Consider the following 22,215-nt stretch of genomic DNA (forward strand, 5'->3'; position numbering starts at 1 on the left):
CCTATAGCTCCTAGTGCTGCCAATCCCATTGAGAACCAACAGCACATTCGGTTGTCGTATTCTATTTATGAACTACTGTTATCCAATTATTTCATTTGCTGGTCCAACAAAAGAAAACAATATCTGTCCATAAACTATGAGATGCCCAGCAGCCACTCCCAGCTCACAAATTCACCAAAGCTGATTTAATCTGCATGGCAGAAAAGAGTGAATGACTGATTTGGGTGGCTGATGAAGAAATGTGAACATCAGGCAAATCAGAGAGCCTGTTCTGCATTTGTTTTTATCACTTACAGTATTTACTTTTGTGCATTGATGTGAGGAAGCCAGTACATTGGTGCTGTGTGTTACCAAGACATTCAGTGCGTGAATGACCGACACCTACATTACAGTAGTGAGTTGTCACTTGGCTTCAGTTGTTTCTTAGCTTCAGCAGAGTCCAACTGCAAGTCAGCATTATTTTTGTTTTTTAAACCATGACCATGATTGTCCTCCAACCTTTAAGAATTAGTCAATTAACCCAAACTCAAATCGTTCCATGATCTTTCCCCTAAACCACCTGACCAAATTTAGTATGTAGTAGTATAAAAATATTGAGTGTAGCTTCAAATAAATTATTTGAGCATGTGCTAACTGCACACTAAAGATCAGATCAAATGTTGGATAAGACATAAACATAGATTGTCTTTATTTGGGTGCAGACTGCTACCAATATGAAGTTGGTAGCAGTTTGCAGTGATCTTATTGTAGTTCTTAAGATTCCAGCAGCAGAGTTAATATCAACACCCCACCCTCTTGGTAATTAAAAACAGTAAGAGTAAGACTGAAATATTGGATAATTTTCTATTCAAAACCCAAAAGCCCAAATCATTTTTTTTCAAGTTGCACATGAGCATGAATAACAAATTGGATATTTGAAACTAAGCTTGGCTGATCACTTAAGACCTTTAAAAACCTATATTGTTTGATTTGATAATGACTAGATGCAATTATCATTATTATTAGTTTATAGCTACAGTTGTGCCTACAGTATTAAGTTTTTGTGATGTATTTTTTGTCTGTCTGATGTTTCATTGTCTGGTTATGAGGAAATGATTTGTCTACCATTGTGCTGAATGTAAATGTAGTGCCACACACTGTTTTATTGCATGACAGCACTGGCCTTGTCTAATGCGCTCCAGGCAGTGTGGTTTTGATGCGTTTTCTGACCCCCCAGATCACCCCAGCCCCCTCCACCGCTCTTGAGAGTTTTCCCAATATACAAGTAAGGCACTGGAGAGAGGGATAGAGATCGTTGTACTAGAACAAGGGCACAGAGCCAAAGAGAGCATGGTGGTTTTACCAGTGGAAAGGGGGATAGTGGGGGATGGCAGGGAGTGACAGAGAGGAAGAGAGAGAGGAGGATCAGTGTACTGGGAGAGGGGGAGGAGATGGCAGGGAGTCAGAGAGAGAAAGAGAGTTGTACTTGGAGAGGGGGGAGTGGATGGCATGGAGTGAAAGGCAGGTTTCCAGGCCAGACTTGAGCTGCAGGAAATTATTTATGAGCCTGAACAAGATGATGCTTCTGCTGCCTATGATGAAAAATCTGTGTGTGTGTGTGTGTGTGTGTGTGTGTGTGTGTGTGTGTGTGTGTGTGTGTGTGTGTGTGTGTGTGTGTGTGTGTGTGTGTGTGTGTGTGTGTGTGTGTGTGTGTGCGTGTGCGTGCAGCAGAAATGATGTGTGAGCCGTATTACAGTGATAGAAGCCAGGGGGCAGAAGGTAGAAATCCCCCATACACACACACACACATACACACACACAGAGCAGTGTTGAGCCTATTAATGATTTATCACTATCTTCCACAAAGGAGAGGAGAACAGAGGGGGACTCTCTAAGACGGTCATGGGTACGACCCTTGTGTCTCTAGCACAGGATGACCACTCCATGTGCATGCATGCGCATATACAAACACACACATGGTCTCAATGTAAGCTGTTGTATAACATACTAAGTCGTACACAGTTGCTGTGTTGTATTGATTTTCAAACAATAAGTATGCCATGTTTATATTCACAGAAAAAGGAGAGGAAGATAACAACTAATAAAACTGTGTCTTTTTTCCTTTTTGTTTTAGCCTTTTCCTTTTTTTTGGTTAGTTTCTGTTTGTACTGCCTTTTGTCTCTGTTTAGGCAATATGTCTGTCCCTCCTTACCTCTCAGTGTGTCTGTTAATTATGTCTGTCTGCTTGTTTACTTGTTAGTTTACACCTGCTTGTCTGTTTGTCTGTCTTCTTTCCCACCTCTCTACTTGTTGCACTTTCTGCTGTTTTCGCCATGTCTCTTCCTCTTCCCTCATGCCTTGCTGTCTGTATGTTGGCCTCTTAATCAGACAGTCTGTCTCCGTCTTTCTTTGTGGATATTAGTGGTGTTAGATGTGCTGTCTGAGGCTGATAGATGGTGTCTGTGTGGCTGCCATAGGGGCTCATTCAAAACCAGGTGCACTGGCTTCTAAAGGACTGTAATTACAGAGGGAGACCACATCAGACATGTGAACATGTGCATGTGTGCACACAGGCACACACACAAATCCTGCATCAAGTCATGTGATGTAGTTTTGCTGTGATGTGTATCTCTTTCTATTTGAGACTCAGAGGCCAGGTGCAAACATGTTGGGATATAAAACTAATCTACTGATCGGCACTTGAAGGCAGGATTTTATTGTTCCGTATCTGCCTAGCCCTTTAACACTTTTCATCTGAAAACAGAGGTTTTTCCAACTTTTTTAGCCAGAGGTTCAAAGTGCGTAAATCTTATCTGTCAGACCTGAGCTGTAGAGAAGGGAGATTTTTCATTTAACCCAATTGCCAATAAGCCAGTTTGTCCTATTTAAACCTGATGAAAAAGGTGGAAATTCTGTTCAAATTAAGAAAAGATGAACGGAAATGCATTTTGTTTTTTTTGTTTTGCAATTGCCAAATTCAGGAATCCTGAAATTGAAAAATGCAAAGATTTTTAATGGTCTTTAATTAGGATGAGGATACTCAAAAATCCGGGCTAAATATTTGAAGTGAGGATGAATGAAACTGTGTGTGTATGTGTATTTAATTAGATCTGCCCATGATAGCTCTAGCAGGCTCAACTTCATGCTATAAATCTACCCGTTAGTCCTTCACTGCTTTTTGTTTTTGGTAAATGGTAAATGGACTGCATTTATATAGTACCTTTCTAGTCTTCTGACCAATCAAAGCAATTTACACTGCATGTCAACATTCACCCATTCACATGCACAGGTGACAATTTAATCTAGTGCTTGTTCACACACACACACACACACACACACACACACACACACACACACACACACACACACACACACACTCACTCACTCACTCACTCACTCACTCACTCACTCACTCACTCACTCACTCACTCACTCACTCTCTCTCTCTCACACACACACACACACACACACACACACACACACACACACACACACACACACACACACACACACACACACACACACACACTCACACACACAGCCATCAGGAGCAATTTGAAGTTCAGTATTTTGCCCAAAGACAGGAGGAGGAGGAGACTGGAGGAGCTGGGAATATTCTGCTAAGTGGACAACTTGCTTTTCCTCCTGAGCCACAGCTGAGCCAAGTAGTAGCAATACAACATATCACTTATGTCTTTGAATAAGGTCCTATTTTTTATTTTTACATTTTTGCATAAACTAAGACTATATTATTACAAGAACAATGGTACCTCACTTCATGGATTGTGCTATTTTATAGTATATGTACAGAAATTAATCAGAGAATTTGCAGTATGTGTCAGAAGGCCTGATTTTCCTAAATTAAAGTAATTCCAGTATTGCAATAAAACATGAACATACATAGTTTCTAATCAGATTAAAGGCATTGGGAAAGCCTTTCCTAAAATTTGCCTTTTAATTCTTTCAAAGTTGACTTTTCTGGAGATGTGAGGTTTAAGTAGGACACAGAGTATAATATAATGAGTGTGTTTCTTGGATGAACTTGTTTCTCATACTGGGGGAAATCATAATGAGATTAATTTACTTGCTCCTCTGTCTCCTGCATACCACTCTCTGCATCATAATGATGGAGTTTCTTGCACAAGCTACTTGTTTCTCACCACATGTAAGGCTATCTCTCTCACTCGATCTATCTCTCTTTCTCTCTGTCTCCCCCTCTCTCTCCGTCTCTGTGTAGTTCTTGGCAGGGCTACAGTCTATTAAACACATAGACAGTGGGTGCTCCCCCGTGGGCTCATTAGTGAACTGGCCCACACGGCCTGGGGAATGCTGGAACAGACCATTCTATTGGTTCCCAGAGGGGTGCCAGAGGATTCATTATGTTGTCGTGCTACGTAGTCCCTTGGTGTTGAATACACAACGTGATGGCCTATATTGGATTAATAGGTTGGTTATTTAAGCTCTAAATTATGATTAGAGTTCCCATGTGTTTGGATAGGATATCTCTAATTTCCACAAAATGTTAATAACCACAGATCACAGACTGACCATGGATATATTGTTAAATATCAGAAGCATACAGGTGTCACAGCAGAATCAAGACTTTTTGCAATGGTAAAAGGAGCTGTTTATTTTAGACATTAGGATTCTGCAGGACAGTAGCAGTATTTCTTGCTTGTGGGCAATGTTTTTGTGAAATTTAAACTGCGCTGTAAATTATAAAACCATTGAGCTTTAACACTATTAAAACCTGCTTGACTTCATGTCTGTTATAATATATTCCAGTGGTGACAGGTTTTCATGGTAGTAAAAGTGTATAAAAACATCTTGTGAAACTTTTCAAACCATTCTTGAAGCATAATCTACACAGTCAGCATCTGATGTCCATCTCGACATCCAGTGTGTTGTAAAATATTTGGAGCCTCTGAAGAGCAGAATAAAAAGAAACCCAAACAGTGTATTAAGCCATATTATACCAAAAACAATGATTGTTTGAAACATACTGAGCTCGCATTGGGGTCTACGGTTAGTGGCACGAATTCAAGCTGACCACAGCTGCAGTAGAAAAATGAACAGCCACCAATGAACAGCCACCAAAACAAACTTATCAAGAGTGAGTTTTAATTTAAAAACACTGATTTTGAGTAGTAATTGTTTTTGGTTTGATTTGAGTCTCTCACGTCTTAGATGTTGTACATTGCATATACAAATGTGTGGATAGTCAGTGCAGTTATAAGTGACATATGCAACATAGTGTAACTGTGACATTATCTGTTGCTCTATCGCCATTTCTTAGAATTACCTTGATAAATTGCCATTGTGAAACAATTTTTGTAGCTGTTATTATGAACCTTTACAACAAAAAATACTTAACTCTCTGTTTTGTGAATAGGCACTATTGTATTGCATATCTAGGGAGAGTCGTGTTTAAGTGATGTAACACAGTGAAACACATTAATAACCTGACAGAGACAGTCACTTCTGTTCTACTTCCTGTCTTTCTCCACAATGACTTTCCTGGAAAAACTCATTTCCTCAGCCGCAGAGATTTTATTACCCTTGTCCCATTGTCTGAACACAAACAAGTCTTCTCTACTCAGGCAAAGGTGTGTGGCACATACAGTATACACATAAGCATACACGCACACAAACACCTGCACGCTAACTTATACTGACACACACATGTTCACACACACACATGCTCACAACCTTTCTTTCCCTTTTTGTGTGGAGGTGATGTTGAGAGTTAATCTAATTGTCAGTTTGTGATTGCGTTAGTTCTTTGTAGTTCTTTGTTCATTTCTGCCTTTTGCCATATGACATTTTTCCCAGTAATTGAGTTTTGAGTTTGTCACTTAACAATGAAACTGTTTACAATGGCATTACATTTTACACAATGAAAAAATATTTTTTTACATAAAGCACTATGAAATGCCCTGTTATTGGGATACATGTGCACATTCACACACCAGTATGAAATCTTCATATATATTAGTACCAGTACAAATATAGACACCCTTCACCAGCATCTTCTCATGTATAGTATTTGTTGTTGCCCTGTGGGTGGGTACATCCTAAAAGCTTTACAGTATATACATATGTACAGCAGTACCGTCTGTCTGAATGTCAGTCTGTACTGTGTCTATGCATGTTTCTCAGTGTTTCCGGTTGGTATTCTCCATCCATTTAAAGACTGTGTAAAGGTGGGTTATTGTGTTGATGTTTATACTTGTGATCCAAGCTGCAATATTTTTGACCAACTCATGGTATTGTATACTCTTGCAGGATGGTTCTTTAATGGTATATAACTATTTGTCAGAAAAACTAGATTGTCCATTTTCAAATAGTTTAATTATTTTTTGGACAGAACATCTGTGAGTATATGATCATTGTTCTTGTTGTGTTATATTGTTATAGTTGTAGTCAGTACAATCTTACCTGACTGGACTATACCACTACTGTGTTTATGGGATAATGTGGTTACACACTACAGATGATTAATTTACTGTGTTCAGAGATGCTCTTTCTCTGTTATTAAGAAATGTTTTCTAGATCTCATTGTCAATCCCAGCTTAAATCACCTGGTTAGTCATTGCGCCACTGTGTATATAAATGATTCAGATGTGTTTGTCTGTCTTACAGGATGATTCCACAGTTCATCATATGGCCGCAAAAGCCATAGAGAACATCTCCACCACTGTTTCTGGCCCCTCCCACCCCCTAGTTACGACAGAGATAGGCTCCGCCCTGTGGTATCTGTTTACTCACTCCACTGTGGAGGCTGTCAGAGTCGCTGCCATCTCTGTAAGTTTTCATGCATTAAACCACATGTGTGTAAAGATGTATATGCACACAGTGCCATCTCATCAAACACATACACTATGTCTGAATTCTCCTATTTACTATAGTCCACTGCATTTACCTTATGCCTTTTTGCTTGAGTGTCCAATTGCTAAGTGTATAGTGCCCTTAAAAATCCCACAATGGAACAAAAATAGTAGTGTCCGTGGCTTCTGCTAATAGTCCCACAATGCAATGCTCCACATTTTATAGCTTGTCATAATTGAGTTAACTATTTAGTGTCTGTTATATAGGGAATAGTGAATGAATAAATAAGGGAGTGATTTAGGACCCAGGCATAGACAGAGAAAATAATGGCAGGTATCTCAAGTAGGTGCAGTAGGTGGTATTACAAATGCATTTGTAGGTTATTTGTCATGTTTTGTGCCGTTGTACACTCAATAGGGGCTTCAAGTGCAAGATGAGAGAATGAGAGAATGGGAACATACAGTCACTGTTGATATACTTTCACCATCTTAACTTTGCTTTACTTTTTATCAGTGTGGTCATATATATGTTTATCTGTCTGTCTCTATTATGTCCAGTCTCTTTCTAGGCTAACCCAGGCGGTCCCAGCAGTCTTCTTGGCAGTGATTGACACATGTGGCCCTGTGGCCATCTTAGAGGGTGTGGGTGTATCAGGGGCCAGGGTCCAGCAGCACCTGCTCACGGCTATGGCCACTGCCTTAGTCAGCTCACGCATACAAACACACCGCATCACACAGAACAGGGTACGTGTATTCTCTCATACATATATACAGATTACATATCAACTGACCCAAGAAACACAATATGTACAAACAACTTTATTGTTTTAATCTTGTATGTTATTGTTATTTCTACAGAAAAAAATCCAGAGGCGATTTAGGTAGTAAAATCACTACTGGGTAGTGGGTTTGATTTTTAGAGAATTGTGTATGTGAATGTCACTTATAATGAGATTTTTACACAAGGACTAAGGGATGAAAACACAAAATAACAACTCAACATGAGGAACAAACAAAACTGGCTTCCAATCCTCAAAATCTTCAATTTGTGCATTCTCTTTGTCTCTCTGTCTGTCTCTCTCTCTCCTCTGTACAGTTCATGAACTGATGCTGAACTGTGCGCAAACTAATTTGTCAGAAATTACTTATTAAATTTTTTATAAGACAGCCCATCTAGTGTGTATGTGAAGTGCTAATCTTGGTATGGCAGAGGGGATAAAATTGATTTGAAGGTTTTTTAACTTGGAGTCTAGCATTGGTAATTGACTCTGAACTGAATTTATTTGCATTGAGCATTTCCAATTTAACACCAGAATACAAACTTAGTACTTCAACTCTGCTCTAATTATACACTGATATGCATTCATCCCCTTCCCCCCTTGCATCTCTCCCTCTCTCTCCCCTGGCACAAAGACAGACAGTCCAAGAGTTTGTTTAGACAGAACTCTGTCTGTTAGTGTGTGTGTTTGTGTGCATGCATGTGAGAGAGGGACTGTGTGAGTGTGTGTGTGTGTGTATGCGCTCATGCACATCCACTAATTTGTAGAGTGTGTCAGTATCTGGGCTAATTGGCTGAATGAACGCGCTGCAGCCTTCTACTTTAGCAAAGCATTATGGGTAGTAGGGAGGGACTTATCAGCAAGGCACACACTACTGGGCTTTGAAATTAATTAACTTGGTGCATTGCCCCATAAACACGAATGCTTGCACATTCTCTCACATTAGCTCTCACATCCACACACTCATAAACACACACACACACACACACACACACACACACACACACACACACACACACACACACACACACACACACACAGATTCAGGAGTGTATGGTGTTGGTGATAATGATAATGGTAATGAATGTTGGCCAGTCAAATTTTTTTTCCAACCAGTTTCTGCTACTGAGTTTATGCTGAGTGAGTGGATGTCTACAGTAGCTGTAGGCATTAAAATTTGTGTGTCTGCATGTGTGTGTGTGTGTGTGTGTGCATGCATATTGTGTGATAATAAGGTGTCTGAGCTGATTAAGTTTTAGCCTGGTAGTTGACGCGTTTTTAGTAAATTATTTTTTGAACACCTGAAGGAAAATGTTAAATTGAATATTTTCTTATTTCTTTGCATACATTATTCAAACAAATATTGCAGTGATATTCTATGATATGTGTGCTAAACATTGCAAACGATCTAATTTTATTTTTTTCCCCCCACTGTAACAAACTCAGTGTGTACAGTATTACTACAACCTTAGTTGGGATGTAACAACATAACATTTCAAATGGTCATGTGTTACCTTGCCATGTTAATAGAAAAGTCTGTTCCATATAACTGACTTGTATTTAAATTGCAGTGCATATCTTGGACTGTACAACAGCAGCAACATACACAATCTGTCTCTATGAAAGACTTTCACTTCATTCTACCGTGTGTGTGTGTGTGTGTGTGTGTGTGTGTGTGTGTTTGTGTGTGTGTGTGTGTTTTCTAGGATTTGGTGTTGAAGGTGCTGCGCTGTCTAGAGAGTCCATCCACAGTAACCAGAGCCAAAGCATTCCTGCTACTATTGCTACTCATACAGGACAACACACACACTCTGCTATTCTGCTGTCAACACAGGTAAATGCACACTTACCCATACATGTGAACTCACAAGTCAGCACATCCACTCAGACACACAGACAAAGTGTTGCTTCCCAGTGATATGTGATTAAAAACCACACTCTAAATAATGGTATATTAATGCAAAATAGATTATTTAATAAACATTAATTGACATTACATGTGTTAGTTTCACTTTTGATGTTAATACTGAATTATCTGTCTGGTAGATCACCACAGGAGCATATAAATGGAGAGGGGAGTCGTCTTGAAATGTGCATTTTGCTGCTAGCCAGATTTATATATATAAACGTTTAGATGTATCTGACTGACAGAGCAACTAATTACTATTCTTATTACTACCGCTACTACTACTAATAATAATAAAAATAATTATGATAATGTTATTAATAATAATAATATCTTTATTTGCATAGCACCTTTCATACAATAAATGCAGCTCAAAGTGCTTTTCAATAAAAAGAAATTACACACACCAAGTACTTCACATAAAAGGAACATAAAAGTAGCAAAAAGCAATGTTAAAAAAAAATAGAGGAAGAAAGTAGAATGAAAGAAAAACATTAATGTAATAAAAGATTGAATATGCTAGTACTACTACTTACTGTGACCGAGTATGGTTGAATGAAAATTGACCCATCTCATATTTGTGGACATTCCAGGGTCCTCATAGACAGCTCTTAGAGTGTGATTGTGTGCTATTCAATAGAAAGTAACACTGTGTGTGACCCAAAGCAGCACAGCAGAAGCTCTGGAATAGATGATAAACCAGATGTGATAAAATAGACTAGAGATGAGTGGTTACCTATTGAAGATGCTGCAAGTTTCAACTATAATTTCACTTTGTTCATGAAAGAGTTATTAACAGTGCTGTAACATAATAATACAACATGGATCATGCTTGAAGGGTAACCTGTCTGTTTATAAGTTATCTTAGCACACAACACTGCGCACCCTCCTACTGACTGACTGTACTGAGATTTGGACAAATGAAGCTAACTCATAACTGCACTCAGTCTGTCAGACCAATCGCTAATTAGTTTCTCTGGAATGTAGCTGCCCATGTTCACACATAGGCAGAACTGTCAGAGAACAAACAAGAAGCATTTGTGAATTCCATTTCAGGGTGGGATTTCCATTTAATTATTTAGCTGTAGCTTTCAGAGTGTGCTCTCATACCCAGCTACACCATAGTTCAAACTACATTCCCTCTTCACTATACAGTGTGGTGGGGCAGATCCACAACTGTGCTTTAAGTTGGTTTGGAATGTAATGTTGTTGACTTGACAGACATTGGCATGTACCACAACTACCACTTTACATAGTTATATTAATGAATATTATACTATGCCTGTATTGCCAAGCTAATTCAAAATTACCCTTTTGGTCCAATAGTTGTTCTAGATGGCTATCTTTGTTTTATTGATTGCTGGAGATGGGGGAGAGCACACATTCAATCCAACAGAAAAATGTAAACATTACAGAAGGTGCCTGTTAGTTGGTGAGCGTTTCATTCTGGGCAGGCAGTGTGCAGTACTAGACCATGACCATAGTATGTCCAAGACTTATTTGCTTGTGAAAGCATCTTGTGTCCACAATAGAGTTTTCAAATTGTTTTCATTTTAAAATGTCTGTCCACACAACAGAAAGGAACATTCTTTATCTCTTAATTATCCTCCACTTTTAGTTGGCAAACTAGACAAGTGTGCACTCGAGCCAGCACCTGAGTGGGCTAGTTCATCCTGAACACTCAGTCAAAGCTCTATTTTGTTCCTGTTGCTCTCCATGGCAAGGCAAGTTTATTGTATAGCACATATCATACACAAGAGCAATTCAAAGTGCTTTACATTAGGCATTAAAAACATTAAAAACAACATCATAAAAACAAAATGGTCATTTTAATGGAAATTAAAAGTTTAAGAACAGAGATATAGATACACAATAGGTGCTGTAATCATTTCAGAGTTGCCTTAAATGCAACAATCCAAATCAAATTGCAGTAGAGAAACCAATCAATCAGAAGCACAGGAAACCAGCAGAGTTTTTAAGTTAGATTTTAGCTAAAAGCCGCTATACCCTGCTTGTTTCTGACTCAAGCACTACCAGTTGACTGCTTCCTAAAGATCTAAGGGCCCCACTGTGTTTATATTCTTCTGGGAGTTCAGAAATATATTTGTTACTTTGCACAGCAGCACTTTTAAATCTATTCTAGTTAACTGGCAGTCTGGAGTCTGTTTTGGTTATCAAATAATTGAACAAGCATAGAATTATGATTTGATCATGAGTCATAAATATTACCTGTGAAGAGGGCAATCAGTATTTTTTGCACTCCTGCATCGCTGAACATAAGCATAGGTTAATTAAAACACTTGGACTGTATGATCAAACATTTAAAATTAATAACCACAGAGAGTCAAAAGCAATAGAAAGCTGACCTCTTAACTGTTCTGCCACACTGCAGCTGTTAATGTTTGAGTTGGATTACTCAAAATGTCTGATCTCCCATGCCCACACTAAAACGCAAGATCGACATTTTCAGACTCATTCACTCTGGAGTGCATTTTAGAAAAGCTTTCGGTTGGGGTATGAAAAAACATTGGCTTAATAAGGACAGAAGGCCAAAGCCAGAGAGGAAAAACTCAAGTTTCACATTTAACCAGCTTACTGTGGATATGTTATACAATAAACTGAATTCAAGATTTAGTAGATCATTAAGACAGCAAAATTGGCCAGGCACACTTTCGTGGAGTGATTTATTTAGCAGAAGTTTCCCATTCTGATATAAGTACTCAAAATATTCAACACAGTTATCCGTTATTTAAAGCAGACTGCTTTGAGATTGGAGGCTTCCTTCATAAAAATGCTGCCTGAGGTTGTTGGCAAGGCAGTTGTACTCTGTGTAACCTTACCATTAATAACTAGCATAGCAGCCGTGGGAATGATAATATAAATGTATGTACCCTGGCCATTCAGTTTGTACTGCTGTATGTTGTACTTTACTGGAACTTCAAATGGTTCATTAGCTGGTTGTCCTGTGTTTCACCTCTCACTAACTTTCAATGCAGCTGTTAATGTGCGTAGCCCATATGATGAGATGTATATGCATGATATATTTATACACAGCCAGCTCCCCTGGTAATTTATGACCAGTTGGTATTTCAGTTTGAAAAAGATGCCCTAGATTGCTGACAGATGGATCCTTATAACTGTCTCTCCTTGTTTTCTCTCTCTCTCTTTATCTTTTTCTCTCTCTCTCTCTCTCTCTCTCTCTCTCTCTCCTTCTCTCTCTCTCTCTCTCTCTCTCTTTATCTTTTTCTCTCTCTCTCTCTCTCTCCCTCTCTCTCTCCCTTTCTTTTTTCTTGTTCAATTCTATTTTATTGAACTGCCTCTCTCTTGCTTTCTCCTCTCTTTCTCTCTCTCTCTCTTTCTCTCTCTCTCTCTCTCTCTCCCTTTCTTTTTTCTTGTTCAATTCTATTTTATTGAACTGCCTCTCTCTTGCTCTCTCCTCTCTTTCTCTCTCTCTCAGTCTGAGACTTTCTCCATTATCTTTCTGATGTTTTATACATGTTAATTGCCAAATTTACTTTTTCATAAAAGAGTAAGGTTAAGGTTAGTTGGAGTTTGTTGACACAATGGATGATTCAGATTTCTTTGTGACTGTTTTTATTCACCAAAAATTGTACCAGTTATATTTGACTCAGATAACCACAAAACATCTCATTGGCAGTGTCTGATGAACTCTCCTGTTTCAGCATCAATGTGGTTTTATATTTTGCCTAGAAATACAAGTCATTCAATGTATTAATTGTTTTACATTTTTATATACAAGTTAAAATCATAAGCTGTGTCCCAGTTCCATACTACTCAATAATTTGAATTGTGGTGTGTTCATACTTAAAACAAAAACTGAGAATGTTCAAAGATGTCCTTATTCATTATAAATTCACTTGCTTTTTGAATGTGGCGTTAATGGACACTATTGTCCCATAATGCAACACACAAAAGAAATAAGGGAGCTTAGTGTTCAGCTGGAAATAACTAAGACAAATATTCAGTGGGACAAAAATGAGGAACGAGAAAACATTTTGTTTCCAATTTTTGAATTGGCCGTTGCTCTCCGGAGTTGCAGTCGGACTACATCTGTCTGATCATGTCTTTTGTCGTTTTATGTTACAGTAACGTAATTTCTTGTGCACCGACTGCCTAAACACTGTACCATAAATAATAGTGCACACTGTGTACAGATCCTATTACTTTTGTGTCATAAGGAACTGCGACACAGAAATAGAATCCAGCAGTAAATAGAGATGAACCAGCATAATACCTCATGCCAGAGCATCACGTGCTGGATCTAATATTATAACTGCTTGGCTTTGTTATATTTAGTTATGAGAATGACTAAATTCATGGAAGTCTGAACGCATCCTCCTTTTACACATGACTCCAGAACAGAATTCAGATGTTTTTATTTGTCATATTACTCTGCCTGTCTTTCTCAAACACACACACACACAAACACACTTTTTCTCTCCTCTTACTTGCTCCTCGTCCTCTGTTCACTGTGTTAGAGCTGTCAAAGTTGACCTGCTTGTCTCTCTCCCACCGAGCACTCTGCATGATTCAACCACATACACACACACACACACACACACACACACATACACATCTTTTCCTCAGTCCTGCTCTCACCCACCCAGGCACGTTGTGTTTAATTAGCTCCTCAGTGGCGTGTGTGTGTGTGTGTGTGTGTGTGTGTGTGTGTGTGTGTGTGTGTGTGTGTGTGTGTGTGTGTGTGTGTGTGTGTGTGTGTGTGTGTGTGTGTGTGTGTGTGTGTGTGTGTGTGTGTGTGTGTGTGTGTGCGTGCGTGTTTTTGTCTGTATGAGATAAACTTGCTAAGGAAGTGTCAAGATTGCCATTGGGAGTAGAGTGTGATGGCTTTCAACACACACACACACACACACACACACATACACACACACACACACACACACACACACACACACACACACACACACACACACACACACACACACACACACACACACACACACACAGACACACAGAGCAAGCCACTTGTAGGTCAGTTGTGTTTGAGAACTTTGTAAGTATCCCACAGTGACTGACAGAGAGGTGGCAAGTTTATCTCTTTATTTAGCAAAATGGAAAAATGGCTGCAAGACTAACAGAAGAGCACACTAGCTGAGGTATAGCATGGAGACAAATGGGCAGACAGACAAGAAGCTAGAGTTAGAGAGATAGGCAGGTAAACAGGTACCTAGACAGACATACATGTACATGTGCATTGAAATTGAGGGTAGTGAGGTCATCAGATAATGCTGACTTTGGTTGTTGTTGAAAATGGATGTTTGCTTGAACCAAATATAAATTTAGGAGTCACCCCAACAACAAAATTCAAACATGTTCTGTTCATTCACCTACAGTGATTTTTACCTTAATTGACAGGTGCTTTAAGGTACAAGCTACACCAACAACAACAGGTAAATGCTACTTGATAATGTCTGACAGCATTAAATTCAGTAATGATTCAGACAATTTTTCAAGCTGTCCATTTTAAGTCATGCCAGCAGCACGGCTTTAAGGTTGGCAATGTTGATTTGTTGGTCAGTTGTATGGTCTGTTGGTTCACCACTTTTTTCCAAAAATAATATGTCAACAACTTTTGGATGGATTACCATGAAAAATACATTCATGGTACCCAGAGGATGAGACCAAAGTAAATATGGTGACCTTTCATCTTGTACCACCAGCAGGGCAAAGCTTCATTTATTTAACTGTGATTGTTGTTTAGATTTTGGCAAGGTTTCTGTTTACAATAATTTGAAAAATGGCATTAAAAACAATAAACCTAACTAGTGATTTGCAGGTGTTTCTTGATGGCCAAGCTCAAGATTATACTGGAAGTGAATTTTAATATGACATACTAATGGCCATGGTAATGATATTGATAATAATATTATTAATATATTGATAATAATAATAATCATCATCATTATTCAAGCAATACAACTCATAATAACAAGCCTCCCCTGAACTGCAGTGGATCCCCGAAAATTGTAATAGTAGCTGTGCTGGATTTCAAATCACTGTAAACCTTGGCTGCTAATCTTTTATGCAACATTATGAGGAAAAATACTGAATTCATAATCCCCCACTCCCCCTGCACCATTGCCGCTCTAAAGCTTAAAATCAATATTTGTTAACTAATATGACCTTTCTGAATCTCTCTGCCTGTGTCTGCATACTTGCTTATGTTTATGTGTGCATCCACACACATATGTGGGTGTGTATCAGTAATGAATATCAGTTAGCAGTGAAAACCTTTCCTCTCTGCTCTGAATTTGTAAATAGAATATTATTGATTACTGTTCAAAACATGTATAGTCTGACAAGAATAAAAATGTTCACACTCTTAGGACCTGTCTGTCTGTTTCTTTCTTGGCCAGTCTTCCTGCTTCTTTCTACTTTATGGATTCCTGTCTAAATAGTATAGTTCATTGATTAGAAACATGGTGTTAATGTGTTTGCATCATATCAGCATTTATAGTTGTTTATGTCACAGGAGTTGGGGGGAGTATATTTATGTATCAGTATTTCTATGTATAGAGTGGAAAGTATTTTTTTTTTCTATAATGTGACATGTAATATGTGTGCGTGTCTTTTTTGTCTAGACTTGTGATGTACGTGGAGAGAGACCTGCGCAAAGCCACTCCCTTCAGAGAGAACCCCAGCCAATCAGGATATCTGTCTCAATGTGTGGACTTGTTGATTGTGTACCTGAGTAGCACTGCACCACTTATACTGGGTACAGAAACACAACCACAGACACATACCCACATAAAAGAAAAGAAAATACTCTCCCTTCTTACTTCCATATTTAATCAACAATCAATTAAATATCCTCTCCCCTGTCTCCACTACTCTCCCTTCCCTAGAGGATGTCTTACGTGCATTGAGAGGTGTGATTGGGAGGAGACACCCGTCTACAGCTCAGAGCAGACAGCTTAAACACACTTTGCCTACTATGTCTGTAGTGCTGGCACTTCTATCATCACAGGTAACTAGGACCAAAGGGGAGTTTTTGTCATTATTACAGTTTAATGTTTTAGCATTATTATCTGTAAGATTATCTACCTAGTTTTTCTCATAAACTACCAATACTGATCCCTATTGTTTAGCACAGTATTGCCCATTTTGCCTCAGAAAGTCAGTTATTTAGATACATGCCAGATTGATACACCTGGCTACAGTCAGCGATGTGACACTGTACACCATTTGAATTCATATTTAAGGAAACTGAGATAACAATGTTGTGTGTAGCTTTTATTTGTCTGTTTTTCCTTGTCTATCTGTCTGTATGGTTCATGGTCTGTCTTCTCACAGGTCTTTAGATCTCAGATTGTAACAGAAGAGTTTCTCTCTCAAAATGGATTGCTGCTGGTAAGTGTTTGGTAGTACAGTATGTAAATAAATATAAATGTTTTATGAGGATATTTTATCTGTCTTCAGCAAAGTGATTTTTATCACAAACTGAAGGCAAATAAATGTCACAGTTTAAACTATGATGTGATAGTACATTTTCAATTTTAATTTTAAAGTTAAAATATACAGTGGTATCCCAACAACTTTAGGCCATTAATCCGGTTAGGGTAACAACTTACTCATTTTCATTGCAGCAGGAAGGCAGACAGAAAAGTGGAACTGAAATACTAATTACAGTACAATAAAATAATCTTAACCAAGAAGTGCTACAGTTTTTAATTGATATGTTCCCTCTTCCTTTCTCTCAGAATTACATCACCTCTATAGAGTCCAATGAAACAAATCTGGCCAGCGCTGTGGGTGAGTTACTTTCTCAGTTTCTACAATGTTTACACATGTTAAATAAATATTTATATATGTCATTTTGTTACCATTTTCACTTGACTAGGAATCGGTTTTTATTCTTTACACTGTTTTTTCTATATGTTAATCATTAATCTGCTATTTTCCCATAGCACTGAATTTTTACAGTGTGTTTACCCATATAAATAAAGTATCAAATAGAGCACAGTGTATCTGAAAAACTGTCAAACCTATATTTTTAGCAAGTTTAGTCGTGAAGGATACACTTGAACTCACACACCACCTTTCGATCAAATATATACAATGTATTAATATGTGATAGATGAGGAGAGAGACAGATACACATAGCCTTGAAGAGACCGATGTTGGCTTGAATTTCAGATGTGTTGTGCACAAGGCAAACAGTTCAGGGTCAACCACAGTTCACTACATCGGTTACAGTGCCTTGACATCCAGCTGACATCCAGCTGTCATTGCTTGGGATCAAATATGAAACTATTCAGTTACTGGCCAGCCTGTCTACCTGTAGGCTCTGCTTTCATGGAGGAGATAATTAAGTAGAGCTGAATGATATGTAATTCCCCATTAGGTGCAACAGTATGTGAGGAGTTGATGAGGACAACTCTGTCCATTGTGGAAGTCCTGAGTCAGCACCATGCTCTCATCACTCCACATCGTCATGCTGTAAGTATGCATTCAAGCAAATATGCAACTGACTGAAATATACCTGTCTGACTCACTGCCTGTCTACCTGATAATACGCTGAATGTTTGTGTGTTTGAGGTGTAGAGAGCACCGTTAGGCCATGTGTAAGTATGTGTGTGTTACTAGCTACCTGTTTGACTGACTGACTGACTGACTGACTGACTGACTGACTGACGGACTGTCTTCTGAAAGTTTAGTAAGGAGAAATAGGACAGGTGTTGTGTGACTTTCAGCAAATGTCAGTATTGTGCATTATTACCTCTGGCAGAACTGTGGAGACAGCCTGTCATCATGCTGGTATTCTGTTATCCTTCTGCAACTGTCAGATTTCCAACTTACACTTTTTTTAACATTTTCTCATTCAGAAAAACAAATTTAGAAAAAAGTAATAATAAAGTTGCATCGTTATTATAGAAAGCTTGCAGAGAACAAGTGAGGGTTATTAAAGTTGCCAATTGCATATAAAAAACAAAAAACGTCCGAGAAGATCCCATTTTTGTGTCTGTTTCACAAAGTAGCACCCGGTTTTGTATTCAGTGTGTGTTTTCCAGTCTACTACACCTGTCTATTAGTGGTCAGAGGACAGAGGGTCAACTTGTGGCTATTAGGCAAGACACTAATCAACTATTGAACCAACAGAGCCTCATCAGATCTATGTGTGTTTGCCTGTGTGTGGCTGTGTGTATGTGTACGTGTATGTGCATGTGATGGGACGATGAGATTGTGTTTAATGACTATTGACGTAGGGAAGTGGAGAGCAGCAGGAAGCAGACAGGATGGGGGGGGAGAAAAGAAAAGAGATGAAGAATAGAGGAGAGGAGCAAAGAGGAGGCATTCTGCTACTGATAGTCAATAACACAGGAAGACATTTTAATTACCACCAGCCAACTGAGATTAACTTTTATTGCCCGTTGGACAAGGACACGCACTCATGTTTGAGTTAGTTCACGTCTCTGACGAGTAAAGTTTGCAGCAAGGGCTCCACAACTTTTTTTTTTTTTTTTCATACCAGCTTCTTTCACATAGTGGGAAATTTGTTTGTTGTGGCATTTGTTCTGGAGTCATCATAAAGTCCAACTGTAAGTAATTTGCCCTTTTTGTCTGCTACAGCATTCATATCTGTTCTGTAAATTACTTGTCCTTTTCTCCTTTGAGAAAAAAAAAGGAAACCAAAAAGGCGAAATTCATATTTTAAATTATTTGATGGTACCCCCTAGTTTTGCATTACTTTGATGAATTACCATTCCATCACCCGCTTATGTAGCTGGAGTTCTTATTTTGATACAGTAATAACATGGCAATATCATATGCTGAGAAGACGGTCACACTGAGCCTGATTGCATCCTGCTACACAACACAAGAGCCATGGAACAACAAACAACATTAGCTTTCCTGCTGAAGTCTCCTTCTTATCTATCTAACAAACATGAACACATGGCTTGTCCTGCACTTTAGCCCAGTGGTTTTCAAACATTTTCACACCAAGGACCACTGAACTGACACAAATTAGACCACGGGCCCCCATCTGATAAGCTTTCCTGCTTTTCGATTTTTTAATGCAGCAAGTGAATGTGTTAATTATGGATGGAATTATGGTGAAAGTAAATGATTCCCCTTGTTGCTTGGGACCCCCTGAGGATCCTTGGACCCCACTTGAGAACCATTGCCTTAGCTTGTTGAACAAGCCACCAAACACTATCTGCTTAGCTGCAGCACATTAAACAGCATGTAAATATACCTGAAAATGTCACTATGGTCCCATTAGATGCTGGTTTGGTAATTTCTCTTCAAACCCCTGTTAGTGACATACTCTCTACCTGTGACCTGACAGTTTGTTTGCTTTGTCTCTGTTCTGTACAGCGCTCTGATATTTTCCCCAAAACCTTTTTTCATTCTAATAATATAACCTATGAGCAGTGCATTTAAAAAAACCTGTTGGCATTATTTTTTGACTACAAAATATGTTTAAATGTGATTTCATTTGGAGTTAAAAAAAATGTTAAAAAAGATTTCAGTTATGTAAGCATGACCTGTTCATACTATGTAATGATGGGCAAAAATTCACTAAACATCACAGTTTTGTTTGACGTGTCACTGAACTGTGATATGACAAGTTTTGTTCATTACTTTTGGGGGTTAAGTATTTTCAAATTCAGAGATAAGTGTTATTTTATTCTGCATGAACCTACTGTATGTAGACATGAGGTTTGTCAGTTTGTTTACCAATGACAGAAGCAGAAAACCAATTATTGCCTGTGATTTGTAAATGTTAAAAAAGGTCAAATCCAAAAGTGTGTAGACCTTGCATCTTTCCTAAGCCTGTGAGAATACAAATGAAATAGCTTATGGAGGTTAGATAGAGAGCAGAAACAGAAAACCTGGGACCAAATAAGATTTCAGAAACTCAGAGAAATTGCATCAAGCTCTCTGCTCACACATGTGCTTTATCCAGTCTTTTGATGGTTGTGATATTAATCAACAGACCATTTAGTGTTGGACAACATCCTTTATTGTTTCCTTTCTCTGGCTTTCAATGTAATGACCTCACATACACTCGCTCAGCATTAGTGTTGTTTCTATGGTAATATTAGTAATCATGTAAATTCATGCAGTACAGATTCATGCCTAAATAAGTGTTTTGACAGTTGAGGAAGTACATTTGTGTGTGTGTGTGTGTGTGTGTGTGTGTGTGTGTGTGTGTGTGTGTGTGTGTGTGTGTGTGTGTGTGTGTGTGTGTGTGTGTGTGTGTGTGTGTGTGTGTGTTTGTGTGTGTGTGTGTGTGTGTGATCAAAGAAATCACTCAACAGTGTATTTCCATAGTAATTTGATCCTTTGTGACAGCGGTCTGTGTGGTTGATGGCCACTGAATTAATATAGTACAGTGTCTTCTGTTTGGTTTAATCTAAAAATATATCATGTTTTCAGAGTAGCAGTATATTAAGTATTGATATATTTTATTCCTTTACTGAAAGTGGCTGACAGAAATCTAATTTATCCAGCTTGCACCACTTACAATAGGGGCAAAATGTTTCATGAGGGAACCAAGGGCTAAATACAATTATTGATAATTTATAAAATACATAGTCAACAATGAGAATCTATTGGTGTTATATAGTGTATAACTCTATATTGTGATTGATTTTATTTTACTACAGTAGGTAATCAGCTTCTTACAGGGTATGAGTTTGTGATGTGTGTAAAGCTGTTGGCCTTCTCATGTCTTTCAAAGGTTGTGGATGCCATCCTGACTCCTCTGACAACACTGGCTTTCAGCAGAAATGGTAAGAGTCATGGTGGGTCATTTTTGAGAGAGAGAGGAGAGAATGAGGAAGAGGATGAGAAGTGGAAGTAAAGGGAGCAGGGTCAGAGTGAAGGAGCAGGGAGCGAGGAAGAAATGAGAGGATATGATGGATAAAGAAAGGGGATTGTGAGTTGAGAATGGAAGAGAATAAAATATAGATACGTACATCTACAGAAATAGATACAGTAAATACATATTAGGATGATACATAAATAGAGAGAGAGAGATGTGTAGAGAAAAGAGATAGGAATGATAAGGAGAGATGGCTCTGTTCTATGTTTTATTATGTAAGAATTCCAGTATCTACATATTTACCATATGTAATATAATGACATGTTGTGCAACATTAAAGTGTCTTAGTTATGCCATGTGTTTATGCATGATATTTATGAAGGTCACTTTATTTGGTTATTCTAGTCTGTTATAAAAGACCTAGAAGGAAAGTATAACAGTAAAATGTCATAATGTTCATACAATGAATCGGTCAAAACATGCCACCGAACATCCTTTTCCCTTCGTAGGGTTGTGTGACATTGTAAGGTTGGATTTTATATTAATACAGCTTCTAAATCAACAATGTCCATGTCATTTCCAAAGAGAAATGATGAGGATGTGATTCAGTTTTCATATGTCATGCAGTAAATGAAGCCCAATTGCTGCGTAATGGTGTCCTCTTGGAAACAAAAATGCTATTATGCAAGAAAACCTACGACAATATGTGTCAGCACAAAGACTACTGCTGTTATACACACACACAAAAAAAAAAATTAAAGTATACTTCTTTTATACTATATTAACTCACTGTCTCTGTCTGTTTTTGTCTGTGTGTGTGTGTGTGTGTGTGTGTGTGTGTGTGTGTGTGTGTGTGTGTGTGTGTGTGTGTGTGTGTGTGTGTGTGTGTGTGTGTGTGTGTGTGTGTGTGTG

The 22,215-nt window shown here is 38.4% G+C and overlaps 1 protein-coding gene across 1 annotated transcript in view; it reads left to right on the plus strand.

Moving 5' to 3' along the window:
- Positions 1-22,215, plus strand: part of ulk4 (unc-51 like kinase 4) — a 75,089-nt gene that overhangs the window by 23,877 nt on the left and 28,997 nt on the right. The window contains exons 19-27 of the mRNA XM_062422430.1: positions 6,622-6,783; positions 7,365-7,550; positions 9,292-9,419; positions 16,112-16,245; positions 16,376-16,497; positions 16,824-16,880; positions 17,231-17,282; positions 17,875-17,969; positions 21,220-21,271. Of these exons, the coding sequence (XP_062278414.1) occupies positions 6,622-6,783; positions 7,365-7,550; positions 9,292-9,419; positions 16,112-16,245; positions 16,376-16,497; positions 16,824-16,880; positions 17,231-17,282; positions 17,875-17,969; positions 21,220-21,271 (988 nt within the window). The remainder of the gene's footprint in view (positions 1-6,621; positions 6,784-7,364; positions 7,551-9,291; positions 9,420-16,111; positions 16,246-16,375; positions 16,498-16,823; positions 16,881-17,230; positions 17,283-17,874; positions 17,970-21,219; positions 21,272-22,215) is intronic.

Source organism: Scomber scombrus, chromosome 7 (assembly GCF_963691925.1).
Source record: "Scomber scombrus chromosome 7, fScoSco1.1, whole genome shotgun sequence".
NCBI lineage: Eukaryota > Metazoa > Chordata > Actinopteri > Scombriformes > Scombridae > Scomber > Scomber scombrus.